We start from the raw sequence: 26,251 nt of genomic DNA on the forward strand, positions 1-26,251 counted from the left end.
TTCCATGAGTACATAATGGAGGCATAAATCATGTTATATCCCTATTCATGACTCTCCCTTTTTTTTCACATCCTTATTTTAGGTGAAACAAGTTGGAAAAAATGTCAGCTATTAATGAAACTCACCCTGAAGAATTCATTCTACTAGGCTTTTCTGAACAACCCTGGCTAGAGCTTCCTCTGTTCATTCTTCTCCTGATAGCATACCCTATGTCTATAATGGGAAATATCACCATAATTCTGGTGTCCAAATTAGACACCCAACTCCACAGTCCCATGTATTTCTTCCTCACAAATCTCTCCTTTCTGGAAATTTGTTACAGCACCAGTGCTGTCCCACAAATGCTATATAACCTGGGGAGCTCTAAGAAGACCATAAGCTACATTGGATGTGCAGTTCAGCTATATTTCTTCAGCACAATGGGAACCACAGAATCTCTGCTCTTGGCTATTATGTCTTTTGACCGTTACTTGGCCATTTGCAGACCTCTTCACTACCCCCTCATCATGAATCACTGCTTCTGTACCCTACTGGTGTCCATGGGGTGGCTGTGCGGAACTATCTACGTAGTCTTTGAGGTCACTGTCGTATTACAGATGCCCCTGTGTGGCAATAATAAGCTGGATCAATTGTTTTGTGAGATCCCAGTTCTAATAAAGACTGTCTGTGGAGAAAAGGAAGCTGCTGAGTTCGAACTCTCTGTAGCATGCATTTTTATAGGGGTTATTCCTTTATGTTTCATTTTTGCTTCCTATGCTAGTATTGGACGTGCTATGTTGAAGATAAAATCTTCTGAAGGAAGGAAAAAGGCCTTTGGGACATGTTCCTCTCATCTCATTGTAGTTTTCTTATTTTATGGCCCAGGAATTAGCATGTACCTTCAGCCTCCATCCTCCATCTCTAGAGACCAACCCAAGTTCATGGGTCTCTTCTATGTGGTTGTGACTCCAACCCTCAACCCCTTCATCTACACCCTGAGGAATAAGGATGTCAAGGGGGCTTTAGGAAAACTGGGCAGGAGCATCTTCTGTTTCAAGTGACAGTTTGTAGACAAAAAAAATGTACTTAGTGGCCAGGAGCACTTTAGCCTACTGCTAAAGTTCATGCCTAGCATATATGAAGCTGTGGGTTCAATCCCTCAATATCACATATACAGAAGAAGCCTGGAGTGGTGCTGTGGCTCAAATAGTAGAATGCCAGCCTTGAGAAAGTCCAAGAACAGTGCCAAGGTCCTGAGTTCAAGCACCAGGACTGGCAAAAAATGTATTTAACAATTAGAATGGATGTTTTGGTTTCATTTGTCATAATTCATTCTTGTATTATACTGTCTCTTGTTATATACTATTCTGATAAAATATACAATTCTTATATTATTGAATTCTGATAAAGTATTATTCACATATTTTTAGAATGACTAATTCTAGTCTTCCCATATACTGAAATAAGTATGTAGAAGTTTAAAAATTAAAACAGACAGGCACGGGGGTTTTTTGTATTTATTAAAATGGTTACATGATATTTGCCAGATAGAAGGTGCATTAATTCACATACATTGATATGCTTCCACATGTCTTGGTCCCATTACCTTCCCCCCACCCCCTCTTGGTTTTCCCCCTTCCCTGTCCAATTTCAAGTAACCAAATACAAATGTATCCAATATATCAGATAACAAAGTGAGATATTTTGTCAATATGAGATAACAAAGAACAGCGTAAGAGATGAGATAACATAGCACATTAAGGACAGCAATCATTCATTATATGGCTTTTGTTTCAATATCCTAGAGGTCCATTCAATTAGCTTCATACTATATGGCCTTATGTATCAAGTTTTTGCTCTATTGCAAATCTCTGCTAGTAGAGCCCAAGGTTTCTACAGGTTATGATGAATGAGGGAAACCATTGAGCCTAAGTTCCTTTGAGTCTGGCTTACTTCACTTAATATTATTTTTTCTAAGTCTTTCTATTTCCTAACAAATGGGGAGATGTCATTTTTTCTGACAGCCGCATACAATTCCATTGTGTACAAATACCACATCTTGTGGATCCATTCATCAACTGAGGGACATCTAGGTTGGTTCCATATCTTTGCTATGGTGAATAATGCTGCAATGAACATTGATGTGCTAGTGGATTTAGTATGCCCTTGTTTCTGGATGGTTGGGTAAATGCCAGGTAGTGGAATTGCTGGGTCATAGGAAAGCTCTATGTTTAGCCTTTTGAGGCACTGCCATACTGCTTTCCATAGTGGTTGAACGAGTTTGCACTCCCACCAACAGGCACTGGGATTTTGCCTATAATCTTAACTATTCAGGAGGCTGAGATTTGAGGATAATAGTTTGAAACTAGCCCCAGCAGGAAAGTCTGTGACACTTTCCTCTCCAATTAACCACCACTCTCCCCCCAAAAAAACAGAAGTAGAGGTATGGCTCAGTTGGTAGAGTGCTAGCTTTGTACAAAAATTCTCACGGACAGCTCCCATGAACTGCTATAAAAAATGAAAAACTAGTTCATTCATTCAAGCTAATCTTCACAATAATATTTATCAATGGTTTTCCATCACTTGAGAAACATTCCATCATTAGAGAATTATGTGTATAACTTTGGCTACTCTTCATGTTCTGACTGCTTGGAATAAAGCATGAATCTGATCTTGTAGTAGCTCTCCAGTAGATTTGTTTAGTACACCAGGTTAACTATAGCTAATGGCAATATGCTATTGACAGAGTCTAAGTGAATATGCATGTTTTCAACACACACACACACACACACACACACACACAAATCAGCCCTGTGAAGTAATGCGTATGTTAACCATTTGATTTATTCATTACACAATAGTCATGTTCTCAAAATACTGTTTCACACATGGCAATGATAAGTGATTTCCTTGACAATTGGCTTAGTGGTAGAGTGCTTACCTAGCAATTCCTCGGTACCACATGAATAGAAAAAACCTGGAAGTGGTGCTGAGGCTCAAGTGGTAGAGCTCTAGCCTTGAGAAAGTCCAAGGACAGTGCTCAGGCCCTGAGCTCAAGCCCAGGACTGGCAAATAAATAAATAAATAAATAAATAAATAAATATAAATAAAATAAACTGAAATAGGGAAAATTATCTCAATTTACAATAGAGAACTGTGCCACCCTGTACACACACCAAACTAGTTATGGAGGCAAGTTTAATAAAGGAAGCATTTACAAACAGAAAAAAATTGGGAACACAGGTCAGGTCTTTTCATATATATCATTAATGAACTGCCTTGACGCTACCAATATTGGGGCACTTGTTGCCAAACCAATGACTAGAATGACAAAACATATATTGGAAATCAGATCCACAAGGCCACCTAGTGTAACAGTGACCATTGGTTGAACAACAGAGGAAGCTTGGTATGTTTTGGCTAGGATGCCATACCTCAGACTCACTATGAACACATCAGAAATCAGAGACTGAGAAAGCCTATTGATTCACCCTCTATGAGAACACAGTATAGAAACTATTTTTTTTAAGTATGGAAGCCCAGGGATCAGGAGTGTGGCCTAGTGGTGGAGTGCTTGCCTAGCATGCAGGAAGCCTTGGTATCACATACTCAGAAAAATCCGGAAGTGGCTCTGTGGCTAAAGTGGCAGAGTGCTAGCCTTGAACAAAGGTGCTCAAGGACAGTGCCCAGGCCCTGAGTTCATGCCCCAGGACTGGCAAAACAAAGCAAAACAAAACCAAAAACCAAAAACCAAACCAAAACAAAAACCAGAAAGGGCAATTCCTGGCCAAAAAAAGGGCTTTTCAAGTTGGGGGATAAGGAAATAAAACAACAGAAAATGTTAATTCCTGTCACTTTAGATTCGTATTCTTTGGGGGTGAGGGTGGAGGGAGGGTAACATGGAGCGCATAGTCCTATTTCATTATATCAAACAGACCAGTATCTTATCTTTTTCCGGAGAAACTGGGCTGCTTTGAGACCACACTCCTGATCTGGTCTTTCTGTTTTGAACAATGGAAGCTTTACTGAATCACAAATCATGAAAAAGGTAAATAGGTCAGTTGTTATTGTAAATAAATCTGCTATTTTTGTCTCTTCACAAAATGTATATCATATTGGGAAAAAAAAACAGCTCTAGTGCATGAGAGAGCATCTGAAATAGTGGGAAATGCCAGCAAATGCACAATGTTGTAGAATATAGACTCCTCGAGTACAAATGACTACGCTGAGATAAGGAAAAGAAATCACAGCTCCAAGGAAGAAATTATACAAAGGAACTCCTTTCATACCCACTATGAGATATACTTGACTTCATTTTTCAATAGAATATACTCATGAATGTTACATGCAATTTTTGCATCTCAGCGTCATCTACAAAGTCAACTAATACAGTATACATGTGTGAGAACAGATACAGGAAGAACAGGGAGCCAATTTCTTGATGGTTCTGGAATTTTAACTCAGTTTCACCATTGTTAGAAAAATAATTGATTGCTTGATCCATGCCTCCAGCCCTTTTTTACTCTAGTCATTTTGGAGACAGGGCTTTGTTTTTCCCTCAAACTGACAATAACTCATGAAAGATTCCCTGGAGAGATCATTGTATGAGGTTTTGCTAGCCTACGTTGGCTAGCGCTCCTTGTTACTCTTCTAATAATATAATGCCATGGTCATGATGAGAAATATGGCCTCATCCAGGTGTCCAGATTAGACTTTCATCTCCACAGCCTCATGTTTGGAAACCTGTGTTATACCACCAGTAGGTCCCTCAGATGCTGTCTAACCTGGGGAACTCTAAGAAGACCATCAGCTACAGGCGATGTGTGGCTCAGTACGTTGGAAGCTATGGAATATCTGCTCTTGGCTCCTCTGTCTTTTGATGACTATGTGGCCGCCTGCAGACCACTGTAGTATAGCCTCAAAGTAACCAATGCTCCTGCATCATATTAGAGTCCTGACTGAGTGGAGTTCCCTGTGCTGTCTTTCCAGGTCACTCTCACATTCCAGTGGTTACTTAGTTGCAATAACAAACTGACCCATTTGTATTGTGAGATTCTGGTTCTGACAAACATTGCCAGTGGTGAGTTTGAAGGCCAATGAATTGCTTTCCCAGTTGCATACATTTTTATAGCAGCTGTCCCTCAAAACTCAGTTTAAATTGTTTGCAGTTCCTTACAGTATCATTCTTTTTGATGGATGAGTAGAATTCCATTGTCCATACATACCATATTTTGTGGATTCATTCATTCATTGAGGGCCATCTGGGCTGACTCCCTATCTTGGCTATGCTTAAATAATACCATAATAAATATGGGTGTGTTTGTAGCTTTAATGATGCCTTGACTGTACTCTATTGTATAACTGTCCAGAAGTGGAATTGGGATAAGGGAAACCTTCATTCTGCTTTCCAGAATGGTTAAACAAGTTAACTGGAGATAAGCTATCCAAGCTGGCTTCAGGCCACAATTCTCACATTTCATGTCTCAGTCTTCTAAGTACTTAGGATTACAAATGTAAGCACCCAGCACCTGACCTATTATTCTTAAAATTCCTCAGCATCCAGCTATCATAAACCCTCTTGAATTAAGTAACCTTCATAATCCTAAACTCTAGTAACAAACTTAAGCTACTAGAGAACAGGGTGATTGAAAAACCACTCAGGACAACATAGCTGTGATTCATAGCTTTCTGTGTTTATATCCAAACTAAAATGACTATTTGTCTTTACGCAATACTAACGTAGAATAGCTTATCTGGTCCATAGTAATTAATCTATCATTATATATCGTAGAATTTTAGTTTTTATTTGCCTATATATCTGTGTGAAAATTTTTAGACATTTCCTAGCAATGAGTCAGTCTACCAATTTAGTTTCCTAGTTTTTTCAAGGACCATTGGTTCAAAGAGTTGTGCAATACCAAGATGGCCTGGAATTTTTCAGAGGAATTCTGGGTTTACAGTTTATTCGCATGTAGAATAGCATGACTTTTCATCAAGTAGTGTTTTTAGATCTTAATTATATCAGATTTATCACTAAAATCTTAATAACTTCCCACTTTAAAGTATTTATTTCACACTTCATGCTGAATTCACAACATATTAATTCAACAGCATGTAATTCTTCCATCCATTAATTTATTTTATCTTAGATTTCACTAATCTCATGAGCTAGTTTAAACTTTTTGGTACTTCTAGCTATGTGTTTTAGCACTTTCAATTGCAGCAATGCAGATTTTATAATTCTTACATCCAAATTGTCAGCAACAGGTACTCGTATTGTTTAACCAATAAATAACTATGTATTATAATGTTTTCTTTTTCAAGTTTAATCTTCTTTTCCATTTTTTTTGTCAGTTGTGAGACTTGAACGCTAGGCCTGGGTGTTGTCCCTGAGCTCTTCAGCTCAAAGCTGCTGCCATACCCCTTGAGACACCGTGCCACTTTGGGTTTTCTGGTGGTTAATTGGAGATAGGAGTCTCATGAACTTTAGTGCCCGGGCTGGCTTTGAACCACAATCCTCAGATCTCAGCCTCCTGAGTAGCTAGGGTTACAGATGTGAGACACCATGCCCAGCTACTTTTTTTTTTGTTTTTTTTTGTTTTTTTACTTTTATAAGATACTTCTTATTTGAATTTATACACAAAAAAATTTTCAGGTAGTCAAAATTCATATCACTTCCTAGTTCTTTCACTGGTTCAAAAGACACAAAATACTTCAAAGAAATTACTCAAAGCTCTTCCCTTTTTTATTCTATTCCTTTCAATTTTAGCAATACTTTCATTAGTTCTCCACACAAAATTACTGCATATCATATGTTCAGCAAAAAATGTACCTTGCAAGGAGCAAAAGCATCCATATACATTGAAATAAAATGCACAGAACACAGGGTGTTTTTTTCAAAGCTATGACTGATGGACAAGAAGGATCTGTACAGACATGCTGCTTCACGATTTGGGATGAAATATCTCAAGTGACACATGTAGAAAACCTCCTAGAGAATGCTGGTAATGCTTTTTATGATAAATTAATTACTTATAATTAAATCATGTTATTTTAAATAATCAATAGAATCATATTCAATTTATACTATGAATATTTTGTTACTTAGTAAAGTGAATTTTCCACTGTTTGCTAACTCAAATAGAATTTTTAAATTATTTTACCTTGTGCGATATGAGCTCTGGGCCTTTTGCTTGTGATCTTTCTTGTTTCTAGCTAATTTTGAGAGACAGTCTCATGTTTTCTGTCAAGATGGACTTTAACGAGAATCTTTTTCTCTGCTGCTTAAATAGCTAGAATTACTAGATCACACACATGCAAGACTTACATCTTATTTGTAAAATATCCACAGCAGAATGACATAGTAATGCAAACTAGCTAAGTACAATACTAATTTATGAGATTCTAGATCACATACACAAAAAGACACATTTTAAGAGAAGAACAAGGGCTTTATAATAAAAACCTGAGTGTTAAAATTTTAAATTAAAGTTTACAAACTTTTGCTTTGAATGGGACATGCTCCTCACCAGCTTACATACTGCCCCCTTCACGTCCTTATTCCTCAGGGTGTAGATGAAGGGGTTGAGGGTTGGAGTCACCACTCCATAGAAGAGAGCCATGAACTTGGGCTGGTCTCTAGTGATAGAAGAGGGAGGCTGGAGGTACAAGCTAACAGCTGGACCATAAAGTAAGAAAACCACAATGAGATGAGAGGAACATGTTGCAAACGCCTTTCTCCTTCCCTCAGAAGATTTAATGTTCAGTACTGTACGTCCAATGCTAGCATATGAGGCAAGTATTAAGCACAGAGGAACAGCTAGTAGAAAAGTGCAAAACACAGACAGTGTGAGCTCACTAGCCTTCTTGTCACCACAGGCAGTCTTTATCAGGACTGAAATCTCACATAACAAGTGATCCAGTGTATTTGTGCCACACAGGGACAGCTGTAACGTGAGAGTGGCCTGTGATGCAGCTGTTATCACTCCACACAACCACACAGTAGACACCAGTAGAATGCAGAGGCGCTGGTTCATGATGAGGGTGTAGTGCAGAGGTCTGCAAATGGCCACATAGCGATCAAAGGACATAAGAGCCAGGAGCAGACATTCTGTGGCCCCCATGATGTGAAAGACATAAAGCTGAACCACACAACCCACGTAGCTGATGGTCTTCCTAGAGGTCCCCAGGTTGAAGAGCATCTGAGGGACGATGCTGGTGGTGTAGCACAAGTCCAAAAAGGAGAGGTTGGTGAGGAAGAAATACATGGGGCTGTGGAGCCGGGGGTCTAACCTGGACACCAGGATGACAGTGATGTTTCCTATCATGGCCATGGGGTATGTGACCAGAAGAACAATGAAGAGAGGAAGCTCTAGCCAAGGTCTGTCAGCAAATCCTAGTAGAATGAACTCCTCAGGGTGACTTCCATTAAGAAGAGTCATTCTCTTCAGTGTTTTTTTTTCTTCAGTTTTTTTCCTACAACAATTGGGTAGCATTAACAAAGATAGCATAGAGAGAGGACAAAGCTTGACATGTAAGCAACATGACATATAAAATGGAATGGTAACATCAGTTTGAAATTCCACCAACCCCAGACACTGACACAAAAAATTAAAGCAAGTTAAATAAGGAATCCAGTCCCTTTACACAGAATATCTTCTTCTATAGGCAAGTATGTCAATAGCTGAAGAACTAAGGGGCGAGGAGTTTGGCCTACAGTGGAGTCCTTGTGTTGCATGCACAAAGACCAGGGTTCAATCCTCCCGTACCACATACATAGAAAAGCTGGAATGGTGCTGTGGCTTAAGTGGTAGAGCACTAGCCTTGAGGAAAGCCCAAGGACAGTACTCAGGCCTTGAGTTCAGTCCCCAGGACTGGCAAAAATAATAAAATAAAATAAGGACATAATCAGCAAAATAGATGTGGCCACTTTGATTTAGTTACTTGAAAAATTATATCTTCTCCAAAAAAAAGTATGTCTTCTATACAGGGAAAGAAACTGAATTTAGGGGTAAGGGGAAAGCTATGTCGTATATTTTAAATGAAGAAATTTAAAAACTTATTGTGTCATGTTTGCAGAATTACTAGTCACCCACTAATGTCGAACATTGGAAATCTTAAGGCCCTAAACATTCTTCAAGGAGAGTTTATTTTTGCATTATATACTTCTCCATAGTTATTTAGCCAAACCTTTGATATCTAATATTTTATGTTGAATTTTCATTGCTGATCACTTCTGTGGATAATTTTATGTATTACATTATTTTTTCTCATTTCATGTATTTTTTTGTTTATGTGTCACTGAGAAATTGATCCCAAGGCCTTCTGCATGCTAGGCAAGCACTCTGCCACTAAGCCACATTCCTAGCCATTTCATTCATTTTTAGATAGTTATTATAAAGGGGAATCACAGAGGAGTTACAGTCACATAATCCAGGTAGAGAATGCATTTCTTTCTAAACAGTGTCACCCCTCCCCGTATTCTAAGTTCTTGCCTTCCATCCCTACCCACAAGTTTTGTATAGTTTATTTTCAACATAGTGTCTAGTGAGTACCACTCACTGGAAGAAAGGAAGGAAGGAGAGAAGGAAGGAAGGAAGGAAGGAAGGAAGGAAGGAAGGAAGGAAGGAAGGAAAGAAGGAAGGAAGGAAGGAAGGAAAGAAGGGAGTGATGGAGGGAGGGACAAAATGTCATTTGTCTATTTTCCTTTATTGCTATTACAAAAAAGTAAAAAGCTTCTGTAGGGTGAGGGATATTAAGATAACATCTCATGGATGATATTCACTTTTACTCTTGTAGCCAGAGACTTCATTGTCCCAGACTATATTTTGAAACTACAAGGTAAAATTTCCTTACTCTTTATTTTCAGAAATTCTCAAGACCATTCTGGGAGTTGCTATATCTTACACTATTTTTAAAATAAATATTCTGTTCTTCTATAATTCAAATATCAGTCAGTTCTTTATGCCTTAAGTTAGATATTGTGATCTTCACTTTGGGAGGCTACAGAAAGCTTCAGTGTTCTAAGGATGCCACCTAAAGTACTGTATTCTTCTACAAATTGTTTGAGCCCAATCATCAAAATGTAATGTGCACACAGTCAATGTAAAATAATCTCTGACCTAAATTATTTTCATGCATATTCAGTTTTGTTCATGTTATATAAAATAAAATATAGTGTTTATTAATTTGATATGAAATAACAATCTTGATTATTGTGCTCCACCTGTGTAACAGATACATTGTGATATATACCTACTATGAGTTCATTTAGCATGGTTAGATTCTAGTATCATAAATATGCTAGCTTGAGTCACTCACTGACTTGTTAAAGATAAATTCAAAACTTGAATATCCAACAAATTTTCTATAAATCCTTTGATCTAACCCTAAAAATGGTGTTTATTCAGAATGCCTTAGCAGCAGCAAATTTGTATTATTTGAGGGGCTGTTGTTTGTTTTGTTTTGTTTTGCCAGTCCTGGGCTTAAGCTCAGGGCCTGAGCACTGTCCTTGGACTTTCTCAAGGCTAGAGCTCTACCACTTGAGCCTCAGCACCACTTCTGGCTTTTTTCTATGTATGTGGTACCAAGGAATGGAACCCGGGTCTTCGTGCATGCTAAGCAAGCACTCTATCACTAGGCCAAACTCCTGGCCCCATTTAAGAGGCTTTTTATATTACTTATTTTTTCATTATTAATTTATTTATTGTTATTATAGAGGTGGTATATGGAGCGATTACAATTACATGAATCAGGTAATGAGTATTTCCTTTCACACAATATCTTCTGTTCCCTTACTCTCTCCTGGTCCTCCCTCCTGTCTCCACCCACAAGTTGTGGAGTTCATTTTCATCAGTGTCCAGTGAGCTCCACTACTGCACTCACCCTTTTCCCCTTGAGTTCTGTGCCCTCCCCACAATGCTGCCATCGTTGTACATTTAAATACACCGCACATAAGGGAAAGACGACAGAATCATCAAAAACTAAAACCTAAGCAAACAGGTCTCTTGTCTCCGTATCTTGGAGTTCATTTCAGTATGTATATTATTTCATATAAATATAAAGGGGCACCTAGGCATTGACCCTTTGTGTTTTATTAATTACCTTATTAAGAGCAGTTTTGTTTGCAAGTCAAGCTCCCTTTGTGCTTTGCCCCTCCTCTTGGTATTTTCCCCCCAGATTTTCTCTTGTAGTTTATATAAAAATCTATAATTCTACCCTTGGATTTCTTCTGTTTTATGGTTTTCTTCATGATATTTCATTGTGTTTAGTTTTGAATTCCATCACTTTTGAATTTTCCATTTCCAGTGACTTTTTAATCACTATATCAATACATAAGAATCTATTCATCCAGGCATATATGACATTTTTTCAATAAATCACCTGGCTGTAACACTTTGTTTGTATTTCCCACACATTTTTATTCCATTGTTCCTCACTTACACTTAATTTTCATCACACAGTATTTCATTTATACTTGTAACACATTTTAGCTTCATAAGTTGTAAAGCATAAGAAGAAGATATAAAAGTAATTTTGAGAATGTGGCTTTTGAATGAAACATATAAATCTATCCATCAAATTTCGAAAATGCATTTTAGAAACTGAAATGACTGAAGACTTCATACATTGAAGATTTAGCGTTTTGTTCCAGCACTTACTGGAACTTAAGTATTTTTAAGTGAGAGACTAAGAAAAAAGTATAAATAAAAGTAAGTGTACCTGGGGCCGGGAGTTTGGCCTAGTGGTAGAGTGCTTGCCTAGCATGCACAAAGGCCCCGGTTCGGTTCCTCAGTACCACATACATACAAAAAAGCCAGAATGTTGCTGAGGCTCAAGTGGTAGAGCTCTAGCCTTGAGAAAGTCCAGGACTGGCAAAAAAAAAAAGTAAGTGTACCTAAGAGCCATTGAAAATGAAGTTGTTCCAAAGTTTAGAAGAGGATCCCTGAAATACAATGCTTAAAAATATTATTTCTGTTTATTATCTGTAAGTAGTTGTACAAAGGAGTTGTCATTTAATAAAGCAGCTTATGAATCTAATGCATTTTGTTCCGTGTCACCTTTTCAACATTCTCACCATCCCTCTCCTCCCGTCCCTCACCTCACTGTTCATAATTTTATAGGATATACATTAAATTCTTAACTGCATTCTCCCCTCTCCTCTTCATTCATCTATTCCTCTCCTCTTGATCCCACAGTCCCCTTTTAAAGCACCAGCTTCTTGGTATTTAATTTTGCAGAACTTTGATTTATTTAACATATGCCTTAGGCACTGTGATCTGATTGCATCCTAACCTTCCCTGAGGATGCATGGCCCTGGAAAACAATGGTCTTTTTACTCACCTTATTTTAATAATCTTCAATTAAAAATATGAAGGAACATACTTGAGTTGTTCAAACTTTAAGAAATGCACAAGGAAATTTGATACAGTATATACTAAGTAGAAAAATGCTTAGTGAAGGAAGGCAATATAGAAACAACTCACAGAGGTTTGTTAGGTGCTTTTTGACTGCTATGCCGGAGGCCCCTTGAGCATGGTTTCTTCATAGGACACTCACCAATTCCTCTTCCAGACAAGACAGATCCTGGGAATAGAACTCTCTGTGGAAATGCTTTCTGTGCACAATTACGTATCTGCTGGACTGAGTGAGCAGCAAGTATCTTCTGATGTTGGATGTGTTTTAAAATAAACTGATTCAATTTCCCAGCACACTGAACACCAGCTTAAAAAATAGTGTGCATGAAAGTGAGCTTAGAGGATAAGCAATTCTGACGAGTATGAGAATTTCTTGAAAAGGAAAAGTATTCTGTACAAACTAGATTAGTTTTAGTCATAAAATGATTACAGCACGAAAATGAAGTTGAAAGTTTATTGTCATACTACTCAAGATCATTAACTTTCTGTTTCTGTCTAGTATCCTTTCATCAGAAAGGTAACGTACAGAGGGGTTGTAACCACATGAGTCCCATAATGAGCACATGTCCTTTCATACTGTATCTTCTGTTCCCCCATTCTCTCTCAGTCCCTCTCCTGTCTCCACCAATCACTTAAATAGTTCACATTCATCAGTGTCCACTGAGCTCCAGTGCTTCTGTTGTTCATCCTTTTTCTCTTGACTTCTGTACACATTACAATACTTTTATAATATAATAGTAAGGCAACTAATAATTAATATTAAGTATTATAATAACTAAATACTAATGAATGATGTTGATCTTAACAGGCACATTGCTGTGTATAAGCATGCCTAACTTTTGAATAAAACCACCATTGGTGAACAGTACCTAAATAAAAGGAAAATTCTAAAACTTAAAAACCAATTTCATTCAGTGAATTTCATAATAATTTCCATTTTGGCTCCCCCAGATTAATTCAGGAAGTGATAAAAATCCTTATCTTCCCTAAGAAAAGTCCTAAGTAAAAACCCTGTTTAACATATCACATTATGAGAATTATACATGGTTTAAAAGATCTGAGCCCTACTTTACATATATATATTCAATATGTAAATAAAATATATAAGTTATGCTTTATATTTATATAAAAGATGGAAATATGTGATAAATAAAATAATAAATAAAAAAGGCTGTGCTGTAGCTCCAGTAATAGAGCTCTAGGACAGTCCTTGAAAAAGCTCATGGACAGTGCCCAGGCCTTGAAAAAGCTCATGAACAGTGCCCAGGCCCTGAGTTCAAGTACCAGGACTGACAAAAAAAGAATTTTTTTCTAGGTAGTAAATGTAGTAAAAAAATTAAATTGTTTTCCCCACTGAATATCAAATGTAATTCCAATAGTCTCATCTCACTCACACCTAGAACTGTAACAAACAGCAGAAATCAGGATATGACTAAAATGGAAATATTGATTTTTATTTATTTATTTTTTTGCCAGTCCTGGGCTTGAGCTCAGGGCCTGAGCACTGTCCTTGGACTTTCTCAAGGCTAGAACTCTACCACTTGAGCCTCAGCACCACTTCTGGCTTTTTCTATATATGTGGTACCAAGGAATGGAACCCGGGTCTTCCTGCATGCTAGGCAAGCACTTTAACCACTAGGCCAAATTCCCGGGCCCTGAAGTCTTGATTTTTACCATATGAAATTTGCTGTAACCCAAGTCTTATTCATTGCATCACATGACATCAACATCAACCAATTACTAGCTAGAACTCTAGAAGCTATCCTAATTCTCTGCTTTCACGTTCAAAATGTAAACTATTCAAAATTGTAGCTATTTTCTCTATTTCTATTATTATTAACATAAACCACACCACACTTTTCTGAATTACTTAAATGCCTCCTACCAGTTATCCCTAAGTAATTTGCTTCCTTGTCAGTCTATCCTTCTCATTGTCATCGAAAGTATCCTAAACAAACCAAACTAAATCAAACGAAACAAACCAAAATCAAACACAAAAATGCATGGTATAATCCATCCTCAGATGGATGTTGGTATAACCACCATCCTCAGAAGGCTGAGAGAAGATCAAGAGTTAAGGACAGAATTGGGAATGTGGCTTAATGGTAGAATACTTGCCTAGCATACATGAGGCCCTGGGTTTGATTCCTTAGTGCCATAGATACAAAAAATAAAGAAAAATTAATTAAAATAAAAAAAGATATGAGGGGGTAGAGGTGTGAGTTAGTGGTAGAGTTCTTGCTTAGCATGCCTGAAGCCCTGGAAAAAAAATTCCTCAGTACTACATAAACAGGAAAGGCTGTAAGTGGTGCCATCGCTCAAGTGGTAGAGTGCTAGCTTTGAGCAAAAGAAGCTCAGAGACAGTACCCAGCACTGGAAAGATAAGAGACAGACAGACAGACAGACAGACAGCGGCAGAGACAGGGACAGAGAGAGAGAGAGAGAGAGAGAGAGAGAGAGAGAGAGAGAGAGAGAGAGAGAGAGAGAGACAGAGAGACAGACAGAGAGACAGACAGAGAGACAGACAGAGACAGAGACAGAGAGACAGACAGAGACAGAGAGAGAGAGAACACACCATAGGTCCCCATGCCACCATGCGAGGCTTTTTGATAATGACCATTTTAATTCACATGAGTTAATACATCAACATGGTTTCAGATTTTACTTCCCTTATGATTAGTGATCTAGAGTTTTTTCAAACATCTGGCCATTTGTGTTTTCTTCTTTTAAGTCATACCTACTCAAATCCTTTGCCTAGTTTTTTCTGGTCCTGGGACTTCAACTCCAGGCCTGGGCTCTGTCCCTGAGCCTCTCTCTGCTCAAGGCTAACACATCATTGCTTGTGCCACATCACCACTTTCAGCTTTTTCTGAGTAGTTTATTGTATACAAGAGTCTTGCAGACTTTCCTGCTTTGGCTGGAAAGTAGCCTTTGTAGCTGTCTTTCTTCCAGATTCTGTGTCTTGCTAACCAAGATTCCCTAGTTGTGCTCAATTGTTACTGTCAATATCTCAGAATGTCTCGGCGTCAAACTATCATTGATGCAAACTGCACTGCCCAGAGGCGGCTCCTTGAATCTGAGCACCCTGTCAGTTTTGAGCTCAATGCCCTGTTTCTGTAGTGATCATTAGACACTGGGATGTGCTCTTGCCAGAGAGAGGACAGCCACCAACCACAAGTGTGGGAGCCTATAAATGCTGAGCCATTAAGTCTAACGGAGAATGGCATACCAATTACCATACAAGAGGATCTTCAAGGCACAAGCTCTCAGTTGCTTAAACTTCTCCATGTCAGAGCCCTTCGCTCTCCAAAATCACCCCCTGTGGCCCTCTTTCTACAAGATGCTGTGCTGGTATTCCAGGACTCCGGAGATGCCATTGCTTTCTAGTCCCCAGTACAGCTCAGTCTCAAACTCTATTAGAAGAAGACATCACAGCCCATCCATAGCTCCTGGAATCTGAGCGTTCCACAGTCTCTGAGCTCAGTACTCAGGTCTCTATTTCTGAAGTTACCTTAGAACATTAAAATGTGCTCTCACCAGGTACGGCAGGGTTGTCTACCAGAGTCCCTTCACTTTCCAAGCTTCTGTCTGATTAAATTTCTCAACTCATGCTCTCCATAATCACCTCTCCACCTGCTAAATGTTAGATCCAGATGTTCCGTGATTCCTTGAGCCAGGCATGTTCTTTATTTTCAGTTTGAGGAGGTCAATCTAGAACAGTAAGCCCACTGTTGCTAGGGGGCCTCACCACACACAGCAATCTGAGCCATGCGGAATAAAAAATTGTCCTGTCCAATGCTAGCTTACCATGCTGAGTGACTCACTGTCACACTAAACGCCACTGTCACACTAAATTTCTACTAGAAGAAATGAACTGCGAGTGCAAAAAAAAAAAAAAGATAATGAATTCTTTTTTTTTGTTTTTTGTCAGTCATGGGACTTGAACTCTGGGCTTGGGCACTCTCCCTGAACTCCTCAGCTCAAGGCTACTACCCTATCCCTAGAGCTACAGCCACTCCCTGTTTTCTGGTTATTAATTGGAGATAAGAGTCTTGCAGACTTTAATGCCTGGGCTGGCTTTGAACTGTGATCCTCAGATCTCATCTCCTAAGTTCTAGGATTACAGGCGTGAGCCACCATGTCTGGCAAGATAAAAGATTCTTAACCAAAAAATTTGATTGATGAAAGATGAACAGGAAAAGAATTGGTAGATGCTGAGTGCTGATGGCTCACACCTGTAATCTTAGCTACTCGAGAGACCAAGAGCTGTGGATCACAGTTCAAGGCCAGCCTGGCAAGAAAGACCATGACTTATCACCAGAAAACTGAAAGTGGTGCTGTGGCTCAAAGTGGTAGAGCACTACTCTTGAGCAAAAAAATGCTCAGGGACAGTGCTCAGCTCCTGAGTTCAAGTCCTAGGACTTTAAAAAAAAGAATTTTGGTATCATTTGTTTTTGGAGACATTAAAGATTTAGAAACATTTAATATGTTATAATGTCTTAGACATTTTAATACAATTAATGCTAAAAGTATAACTGGACAACTGGAGTCATATTGTCTATAATTATCTTCCCACAGTGAAAGAAAACCATCCATAAAAACCACATATAAGTTACAGAGTTAAAGTTCACTGTGTCTCTGTAACTTGTGGTCAGTAGTAGGATAATAGTAGAAGCAAATGGCCAAGGGATAGTAAGAGGAACTGAAATGTTCTACCAGAGAAACTACTTTAACTTTCCTTTTTCCATTATGCCAGCAGTTCCATTAAACACACAGTAGAGTTCCCCATATCATGGGATTGCTTGTCTTAGTCTCACTGGACTCATTATCTCAGACTGCAAATTCTTCAGTGAACCAGATCATTTTATTTTCTGTCAGTCTTGAAATAATTTGAAGGATTAATGACTGGATCTGAGTTTACTAACTGATCCTTAGAGAAAGGGCACATTTTATAGATGAGTTAGGACTGGCAAAATCATTTTTCACTACATATCCACCTGCATCAATGATCCGTTGTATTTTTTAAATAATTCTATTTTTCTTAAATATTTTCTTCCTAATATATGCCATTTACATAAGCCTGTATTTTTGGACTTATATCCTTGCCCAGACTTAACATCAGGAGCTTTTCCTTCATATTTTCTTCTAGAACTTTTACAATTGAAGGTCTTTATGAGTAAGCTTTTAAATCCATGTGATGTTGATTCTTTTGCACATAGCATGAGATGGGGTCTGATTTCATAGTCTTTATGTGGCCATCCAGTTATCCTGAAGGCATTTACTAAAGATAATGGTCCTCATAACTGTGTCAAAACTTACAAATCAAGTAGCTTGATGTCTTCACTTTGTTCTTTTTAATCAGATTGTTTCAGCTATTTCAGCCCTTTAATGGTTCCATATGAATTTTAAGAATTCTAGAAAGAATGACACTGGAATTTGGAAGTAGTTTTATCTGTAGATGCTTTGAGGGATTTGTTGTTGTTATTGCTGTTTTTCTGCAAGCGAGCATAACAGGGAGCTTGAATTCAGGGTCTAGACACTGTCCTTTAGATTTTTTTGTTCAAGCCTAGAGCTTTACCACTTGAGACAGTGCTTCACTTCTGGTGTTTGGTGGTTAATTGGAGATAAGAGACTCATGGACTTCCCTGTCCACACTGGCTTCGAACCGTGATTCTCAAATCTCAGCCTCTTGAGTAGCTAGGATTACAGGCAGGAGTTACTGGCATTTCATTTCATACCAAGTTTTAACCATTTTAATTCACCCATTCTGTGCACATGGCATTTCCTTCTGTTGTATCACATTCAATTTATTTCCTCAGCTTGCTAAAGCTGGTCTATTTTTCTAATTTCCCAATCATTAACTTCTGTAAATAAAGGTATCTCTAGTAATTCTGTGGGATTTTTTTTGTGTGTAACTTGATTCGGTTTATTGCAAACAAGGGACAGTTGAAGTTACTTTTCCATCCACATGACCCAAGAACATGCATGTGGCCATATAGACCTTCTCTGCCTCCCTTTCCATAGCAGATTTGCATTAGAATCTCAGTTTTTAGGGACTGATCCAGGCTTTCTGGATGTGCTGCCACCCCACTGAAATTCTCCCCAATAAGCACTCCCAAAAACCAAATCAGTGAGTTTTTCCATGGTTTTAATACTGCTGTACATTGGAATGTTGTCAGAAATATTAAATAGTAAATGACAATTCTAAGAATAAATAGCATAAGGCATTAAAGGAACTTGTATTGCATTATCCCAAATGATGTGCTCAATTTAGCTCACACCTAATTATTTCCTATTAATTTGTTCATTTAATTGTACTCTAAGTTATCCCTGTCCCTAGGATACAACTAACAGATTTTGTGTGCACTATTTAGATCTATGATGGTTACAATTGTATTCAGTGTATATAGACTTTTTAAGAGCCACTATTCCTTGAACAATTCAGTAAGATGACCATTTCAATTTAGAAATGATTTAGCATACATAGGGCCATACGGGTGGGTTTCAAGCAAATGCATATGATTTTTATATAATTTATATAAGGGGCTTGAGAATAGCAGATTTTGGATTCATTAAAAATCTTAGAAAAATATTTTTTGTAATGCTGGTTTAGTGTGTATGTATTCATATAGCTTCTCTTTGGAATGAAATATTCTTGTTCCTCCATCAAATGTAAATGCTAGTTTCACTGGATATATCAGTCTGGGTTGGCAGTTGTTGGTCTTCAGGGCATGAATGATATTTTTTCCAAGCGTTTCTTGCATTTAGGGTTTGTGTGGAGTGGTCTGCAGTTATTCTAATTTTTTCCATTGTAGTATAATTCTTTCTTTGTTTTTGCAGCAATTACAATCAGCTCCTTAGTATTTGGGTCTAATGTTTTTACTATGTATCTGTGACATACAAACCCTCAGCCTAATTTTATGTTCTAAAATCTAAGTGCCAGTGGATGTATATAGAGATTCCCTTCTTGAATACTTGTTTGTTAAATCTGTCACTTGAAATATGATGTAAAAATCAATGTTAATAAATTCTTTAATTTAAAAAAAATCTTAGAAAAAGCCCTGCACTGGTGGCTCACACCTGTAATCCTAACTACTCAAGAGGCTGAGATGTGAGGATCGGAGTTCAAAGCCAGCCCAGGCACTAACATCCATGAAACTCTTATCTCCAATTAACTAAAACCAGAAATGGAGCTGTGGCTTAAGGCGTAGGGCAGTAGACTTGAACTGAAGAGCTCAGCGACAATGTCCAGAGTTTAAGACCCATGACTGACAAAATAAATTAATTAATTAAATCTTGGAAAAATTCCATGAGTGAAGATAGTAATTCCATGTTGTTTAAAATTAACATCCAGTATGTTCAGAAATTAAATGGGCTTATTTTGTGACACTTCTGAAAACAGAAGAGGCTTGCTACCAAGCTATGTTAGTAACTCTGCATTAGAAGACTTTCCATAGAGAGCCATGTCCCAAGGGATATTCACTGTTAAACTACCTGGGAGAATAAATGAGTGGCCTGTTTAAAAACAATGCCCAAGAGGCCTCAGAAACAACATAAAAACACACACTTATGAAGTGTTCCTGGTCTTTTCCGTATTGCCTTTCTGATTCATACTTTTGGCTTTGGGACACTTGTATCAACTGAAAATTTGCAAATTTTGATGGTAATTCTTAAATACTTCCGTTTGCTACATTTTGTCTTTCTCAAGTTTCACAAAGTCTAATGACTTGATAAATTTTTTTTACCAATTTATGATTCTCAAAACAAGGTAAGCAATAAGATATTTTTTGAGATTACAATCATTACATCTGAGATAGATAAAATTTCACCTGAGATAGGTGTAGGTTATACTAGCTATACAGAAGAAAGACAAGGAACATGTCATTTCAGGGAGCCTTTTCTGAACTTTGGAAATCTCTAATGCAGTAACTGGAGAAACAATTAGATTTGTCTCTGAAACAGATCTCTCTCTCCCTTCCTCCCTGTCTGTCTCTCATTCTGTCGAGCTTTCAGTTAGATCAAACACAAAGGCATTTGCATTTTAATAATATCTGGCAGATGTTAATGCCAGAAGTAGAAATCCCTTCTCTATTTAAGTGATAAATGCTACATGAAATACTTTCCAACTGTACATTTAGTCAATTCAAACTTCATGGATGGACTTGTCCATGTGTTTTGGTTAGATGACTTTGTCAGACAAGAAAATAATATTAATTTTTTTCTGTGATTTTGCTATAGATGAATCTAAAAGGATAAAAATATGCATAAATAACTATGATGAAAATGAAGTATGAATAACACACGCTGTAATGAAACTATTCAAAACGAAAAGAGTAGAACACTTCTTAAAGTGACTTTAAATACATGTGGATCAATATATTTCTGTGAATCAATGTTTAAAATTAAAACATGCTGGAAGTATCCAACACTGTAAGTAATGAAATTTCATTAGACAGGTATGCAAAAGATGAGAGTTCTAAGGGTAGAATTAGAAGCTTAAATACTTCCCAGCATGCACATCTGCTGCGGTGTCTTTAGGAAAATCTCCAGAGTTATGGACTCATTTCCTGCACAAGGACCACAGACCAAGTTAAGCCACAGTGGATGTTAAATGCCACATAATCAATCTAAGGCTTTAAGGTTGCAAATATATCCCAATACAGAATAGGATTTCCTGAAAACAAGAAATGCCAACCTGCCTGATTGTGCATAATAAGGGAGTCTTCTCTACTTTATTCCTTCCACAACATAATAACTTTAAATACGACCCTATGCTTCCCAATGCCACCCAATCAACTATTGTTGTCTAGCATTTTTTTTATTCCCAATTCACAAAGTCAATGGTCCTGCTCTTGTCTTGAGGAAGCTTTTATTCTGTTTAGAATGATAAAGGCTGCCCAGATTGAGAAATTGCAAACAAAAGCAAGTAGGTTTACAACTAAATTGTGTATAATTTTTTCTCTAGTAGGGGTGATCAAAATTTACAAACAAAATGTTAATAAGATGATGAGTAAAAAGTAAAATTCCTCATAATACAAATTTAATAAAATGAAGAAAGAATACTGAGTATAGACTGCTTAGAGATAGATATAATTATGTTAGAATTCAGGGAAGATCAAATCAAAAATAGTTTAAAATACTAAAGATGGGCTGGGTGCTGATGGCTCATGCCTGTAGTCTTGACTATTCAGGAGGCTGAGATCCCAAGATCACAGTTCAAAGCCAGCCTGAGCAAGAAAATCTGTGAGGCCCTTATCTCTAATCAACTACCAAAAAAGCTGGAAATGGAACTAAAAGAACTAGCCTTGAGCAAAATAACCAGACCCTGAGTTCAAGCCCCATGACTAATACAAAAAAAATTAAGGATGATTCATGGCCAAAAATATCAAAGATTAATGCTGTTAATTGAATACATAAATGGCATCTCATTAAAACTTACTTATTAAAGTAGCAAAAATGTCATTTTAACACTTATGCAAAGAATCTAGATCATATAGGACTTTTAAATAGTACATATATAGTGGTACTAATGGTTGAGATGGAAATAAAAAGCTGATCACAGTGTTTGGGACAAAGAGTCCAAGAAGAATTCATTGCAATCATTTTTCTATACTTTATGGGCAGAATATCATATACAAGTACACAGATTTCCATCTTAGCTTCAAGTAACTTTCTTTCTGTTATACTACCCAGATTGGCTTTGAGGATTTACTAATATAGCACTAGGGTGTTTTATATTAGAATATAATCTGGTTCCCTTAACTTCTAATTGCATTTAGAAGTACCTAAGAATTTTATCATGGGCTATAACATTGATGTCATACCTGAACACCTTTCCATGTAACAGAAAATTATGAGTTTTGTGACACTAACTTTAACCTTAAGTGTGTGTGTGTAAAAATCTCTCACTCCTTAAGTTTCCTCTAACAAATGTCTGTTTTTCATAGAGATAGGACAATATTGTTTTCAATGTAAACTTTAGCTGAAAACAAAGGAATATATAGATGATAAAAATGTAACTGGCTTGTGTGTTTGAATAAGTCTCTGAGCCTGGGAAATTGCCTGTTCTCCTGAGAGAAGTTGCCTGGAGTTCAAACTTTCACATGTAGCTGAATATAATTAATGAACAATGATAAATGCTTCAACTTGGTCTAAAGCACAATCAATATAAAGATACTTCCTGTAAGACATAAATAAAAGGTAACATTGAAAGATCAAGTGCTCATAGTTTAAGTAATTGAGAAAAAAGTTACTAAAAAAAAAAGCACAGTATTTGTGAAAAAAAATAGGTCAGGATACTGCAACTCTCTCAATTTATAGTATAACTGGGCATTGTAGTGCATTCCTATACTTCCCAGTACTTGGTGCTAAGGAACTTAGGACAGAGTATCTCTTGAGTTCATGAATGCATCAGCCTGGCTAGGAAGTGAGACATCTAAACCAAAAAAAAAAAAAGTATTGATTTAATCGTTTAACCTCAAGGGCTTCTTATTGCCCCTGGAGATTTTTTCATTGTCCACTGATTTATTAGTGCTGCCAGTACACTTTCTTAGTATTTCTAGCTCCAAATTTACTATTCCTTCTCTTACTGGCACTTCAATACATTAATTCTTCTTGATCTTCCAGTAATGCCTAGCAGCAGGTTTTTTGAAGATAAGTCACCAGATTCAACACCCCCCCCCCACCACACACACACATACACACATGTATATGGCGCTGGACATAGAAACCAAAATAAATTTTCTTTTAACAACGTCCTAAGCTGGTTTTTAATGGTGGGTAGTTTGAAAACCAGGTGTTTGAGTCACCTAAACACAGGCATGCTGTCTTTCTGTTTCATCCATATGATAACAGGGACTCCTTTCTTGTCAGTCTTCTAGTACAGAGGAATAAACTGAGATTCAGAATGTTTAGCTCACTGGTAGCTGGGAACTCCCTCTAATTTATGACATCATGAAGAGAAATGGAATCACCTGGTCAAATCACCTGATTAAATCCCCTGATCAAATCTGTGTTGTGGTATCCAATGCATACTAATGTGTTAGGCTATTTACTTTTCTCCTCATCTTACTCTGAGATGATGCCATTAGTGAACGACAGTCACCCCAGGGAGTTCATTCTACTAGGCTTTGCTGACCGCCCATGGCTGGAGCTTCCTCTGTTCTTCTTCTGGTCACATATCCCATGGCCTTGCTGGGAAACGTCGCCATCATCCTGGTGTCCAGGTTAGACCCCCGGCTCCACAGCCCCATGTATTTCTTCCTCACCAACCTCTCCTTTCTGGACATGTGCTACACCACCAGCGTCGTCCCTCTGATGCTGTTCTGCTTGAGGAGCTCTAAGAAGACCATCAGCTACACTGCGTGTGTGGTTCAGCTTTACTTCTACAGCACCATGGGGGGTTCAGAAAGCCTGCTCTTGGCCACCATGTCTTTGGACCGCTATGTGGCCATCTGCCGACCCCTGCACTACCCTCTCCTCATGAGCCAGCGCACCCGACTCCTCGCAGTGAGCCTCGTGTGGCTGGGGGGGATGGCTTATTCCTTCTCTGAAGTCACGGCTACCTTCCAGTTGCCCCTGTGTGGTCACAATCAACTGGATCACTTGGTGTGTGAGATTCCAGTTCTGATCAAGACGGCCTGTGGGGAAAAGGAGGCCAATGAGCTCTCACTATATTTGCTAGGCATTTTTTTATTAGCTGTTCCTCTGTGCTTGATTCTGGCTTCTTATGCATGTATTGGGCATGCTATATTGAAGATGAAATCTTCTGAGGGAAGGAAAAAGGCCTTTGGAACATGTTCCTCCCATCTCATTGTAGTCCTTTTATTTTATGGTCCAGCCTTTAGCATGTACCTTCAGCCCCCCTCCTCCATCTCAAGGGACCAGCCCAAGTTCATGGCTCTCTTCTATGGAGTGGTGACTCCAACCCTCAACCCCTTCATCTATACCCTGAGGAATAAGGATGTGAAGGGGGCCTTAGGCAGCCTGGTGAGGAGAATCTTCATCTCCAAGTGAAAACCTGTAGGCTTAAAATGGCATTATTTAACAATTATACCAGGTTGATACGGATTATTCCAACAGCACATGCTTGTCTCACAAATTGTTTTCATTTTCCTTTAGAAGTTGTAAAAATTATGCCTTTATGTTTATATTGACTGAGTGATCATTCATCAATATATTACTCAATCTCTTTATGTTTATGTTCTATAAGATCTTTTGTTGTTGTGTTTTGTCTTAATTCCATTGTATCCTGATAAAATATCAGGTTATTTCAGTTTCCTTAAAATGTTCAAGACCTGCTTGTAACTTAAAATATGGTCTATTTTGGGGGAAACCTTCATGAGCTTCTGAGAATATTTGCATTTTCAGCTGTTCATTGGAATATTCTTTGACCTGTACATTCTTGGGTATTTGGCTTTAAAAAAAATAAAGTAATACCTTCAATTATGTCCCTTTTTTTTTTGTTTTGGATGGTGGCAGGATTTGAACTCTGGGTGTGGGCGTTTCCCCTGGATTCTTTAGCTCAAGGATACTGCCCTGTCCCTAGAGCTACAGCTCGACTTTCGGTTTTCTGGTGATTAATTGGACTAGCTAGGATTACAGGCATGAGCCACTGCACCTGGTGCTTTTTGTATTTTTTTTAACATGAGAGACTTTTTTTTAAAAAAGTATATTCATCTATTTGTTAGAGTTTTAAAATAATTTATCTATATTCTATTGAAGTTCAATGAGTTTTCTAAAGCTGATGTGTTAACCTTAAGAGTTCACCCATCCTGGTTGCTCTATCTAATCGGTCTTTGGTATTTTATTGGGTTAGGTTGGGTTATGCTTTTCTAAAAATGTTTGACGCTGTATGCTGCTTCCTACATAGTGAAGAATTAGGCATTTATTCCAGTATTTGTAATCTGGCTTTGTTTTCTGTCCATTTTTCTAGTCAAACTGTTTTCTCTGAGCCTATAGTCACTTTCATTATCCCAGCTATTCTTGCTGTCTGCTCACCATGTCTTGTCTACATCCCAACACCAGAGGGCAACCCAAGGTCAGATGTCTCTCCTGTCTGAAGTTATGGTGCCCTTTAGCAACCAGCCTGTTTTCAAGTGTGTGCCTGACAAATTGGCTGTTTCAGAGACTCCACCTATAGGCACTGGCTTGCCTTTCTTCACTCTTGTGAAGATAGTTTTATACATAAAGTTGTTAAAATGGGTATGTCTTTAGAGCTATAATAACTGCAGTATCTTAGTCATCATCTTTCCAATCTTCCTTGATTGGAAGATTTAATTCACTTATATTCGAGGAACTTACTGATCGACAAAGACTTGCTATTATCATTTTGTTCATTATTTTCTGGTTGTTTGGTCAATATTTTGCTCTGTTGTCTAGTTTACTCAATAGCTCCTCCAGGACAAAGAACAATTTAAGAAGACAGTTATAAAAACTATAACAAATTTTGATATATGTATATATTATTAATACAACTATTGCCACATTTTGCCTCCAGAGCTTCAGATTATTTTATATATGTATATGTGAGATTAAGGCAAAGATAATCTCAACTAGTAAAAAAATAAGGTACTATATAACATAGACTGTAGTTTTGGTTTGAGACCAATTTGTGGTTTTCGTTTGAGGCTAAAGCCTTAAACTCAGGATTTCCCTTCCTTTGCCTGTGTTCTGGGATTTGCAGAGAAAATTTTTGTTATGTAATATATACATATACGATATGTATGTATTTGTTAAAATTATAAACGTTTTATAGCAATGGGAAGCAACCAGAAATGAGTCCATTGTTAAGTACTTAGAATTTTTACAAACAAAATTCACAAATATTTATTGATTTCAACAACAAATCATTGAGT

The 26,251-nt window shown here is 37.7% G+C and overlaps 2 protein-coding genes and 1 pseudogene across 2 annotated transcripts; 2 read left to right on the forward strand and 1 right to left on the reverse strand.

The window, feature by feature from the left end:
• Positions 1-101: 101 nt before the first annotated feature.
• On the forward strand, positions 102-1,040 carry LOC150048066 (olfactory receptor 2B6-like). Its single transcript, XM_090355372.1, has one exon. The coding sequence runs from the start codon at positions 102-104 to the stop codon at positions 1,038-1,040; it is 939 nt and encodes a 312-aa protein (XP_090211498.1).
• Positions 1,041-7,451: 6,411 nt separating this feature from the next.
• LOC150048067 (olfactory receptor 2B11-like) lies at positions 7,452-8,420 on the reverse strand. Its single transcript, XM_090355264.1, has one exon. It carries the CDS (start codon positions 8,418-8,420, stop codon positions 7,452-7,454), a length of 969 nt encoding a protein of 322 aa, XP_090211390.1.
• A 14,969-nt stretch (positions 8,421-23,389) lies between these two features.
• Positions 23,390-24,410, forward strand: LOC150048068 (olfactory receptor 2B6-like; annotated as a pseudogene).
• The last annotated feature ends 1,841 nt before the right edge of the window (positions 24,411-26,251 follow it).

The sequence above is a fragment of the Megascapheus bottae genome, chromosome 22 (genome assembly GCF_031878675.1).
Source record: "Megascapheus bottae isolate mThoBot1 chromosome 22, mThoBot2.hap1, whole genome shotgun sequence".
NCBI lineage: Eukaryota > Metazoa > Chordata > Mammalia > Rodentia > Geomyidae > Megascapheus > Megascapheus bottae.

Coding starts and splice junctions, on each gene's coding strand:
- LOC150048067 (XM_090355264.1), bottom strand. CDS start 8,420: ATGACTCTTCTTAATGGAAGTCACCCTGAGGAGTTCATTCTACTAGGA.
- LOC150048066 (XM_090355372.1), top strand. CDS start 102: ATGTCAGCTATTAATGAAACTCACCCTGAAGAATTCATTCTACTAGGC.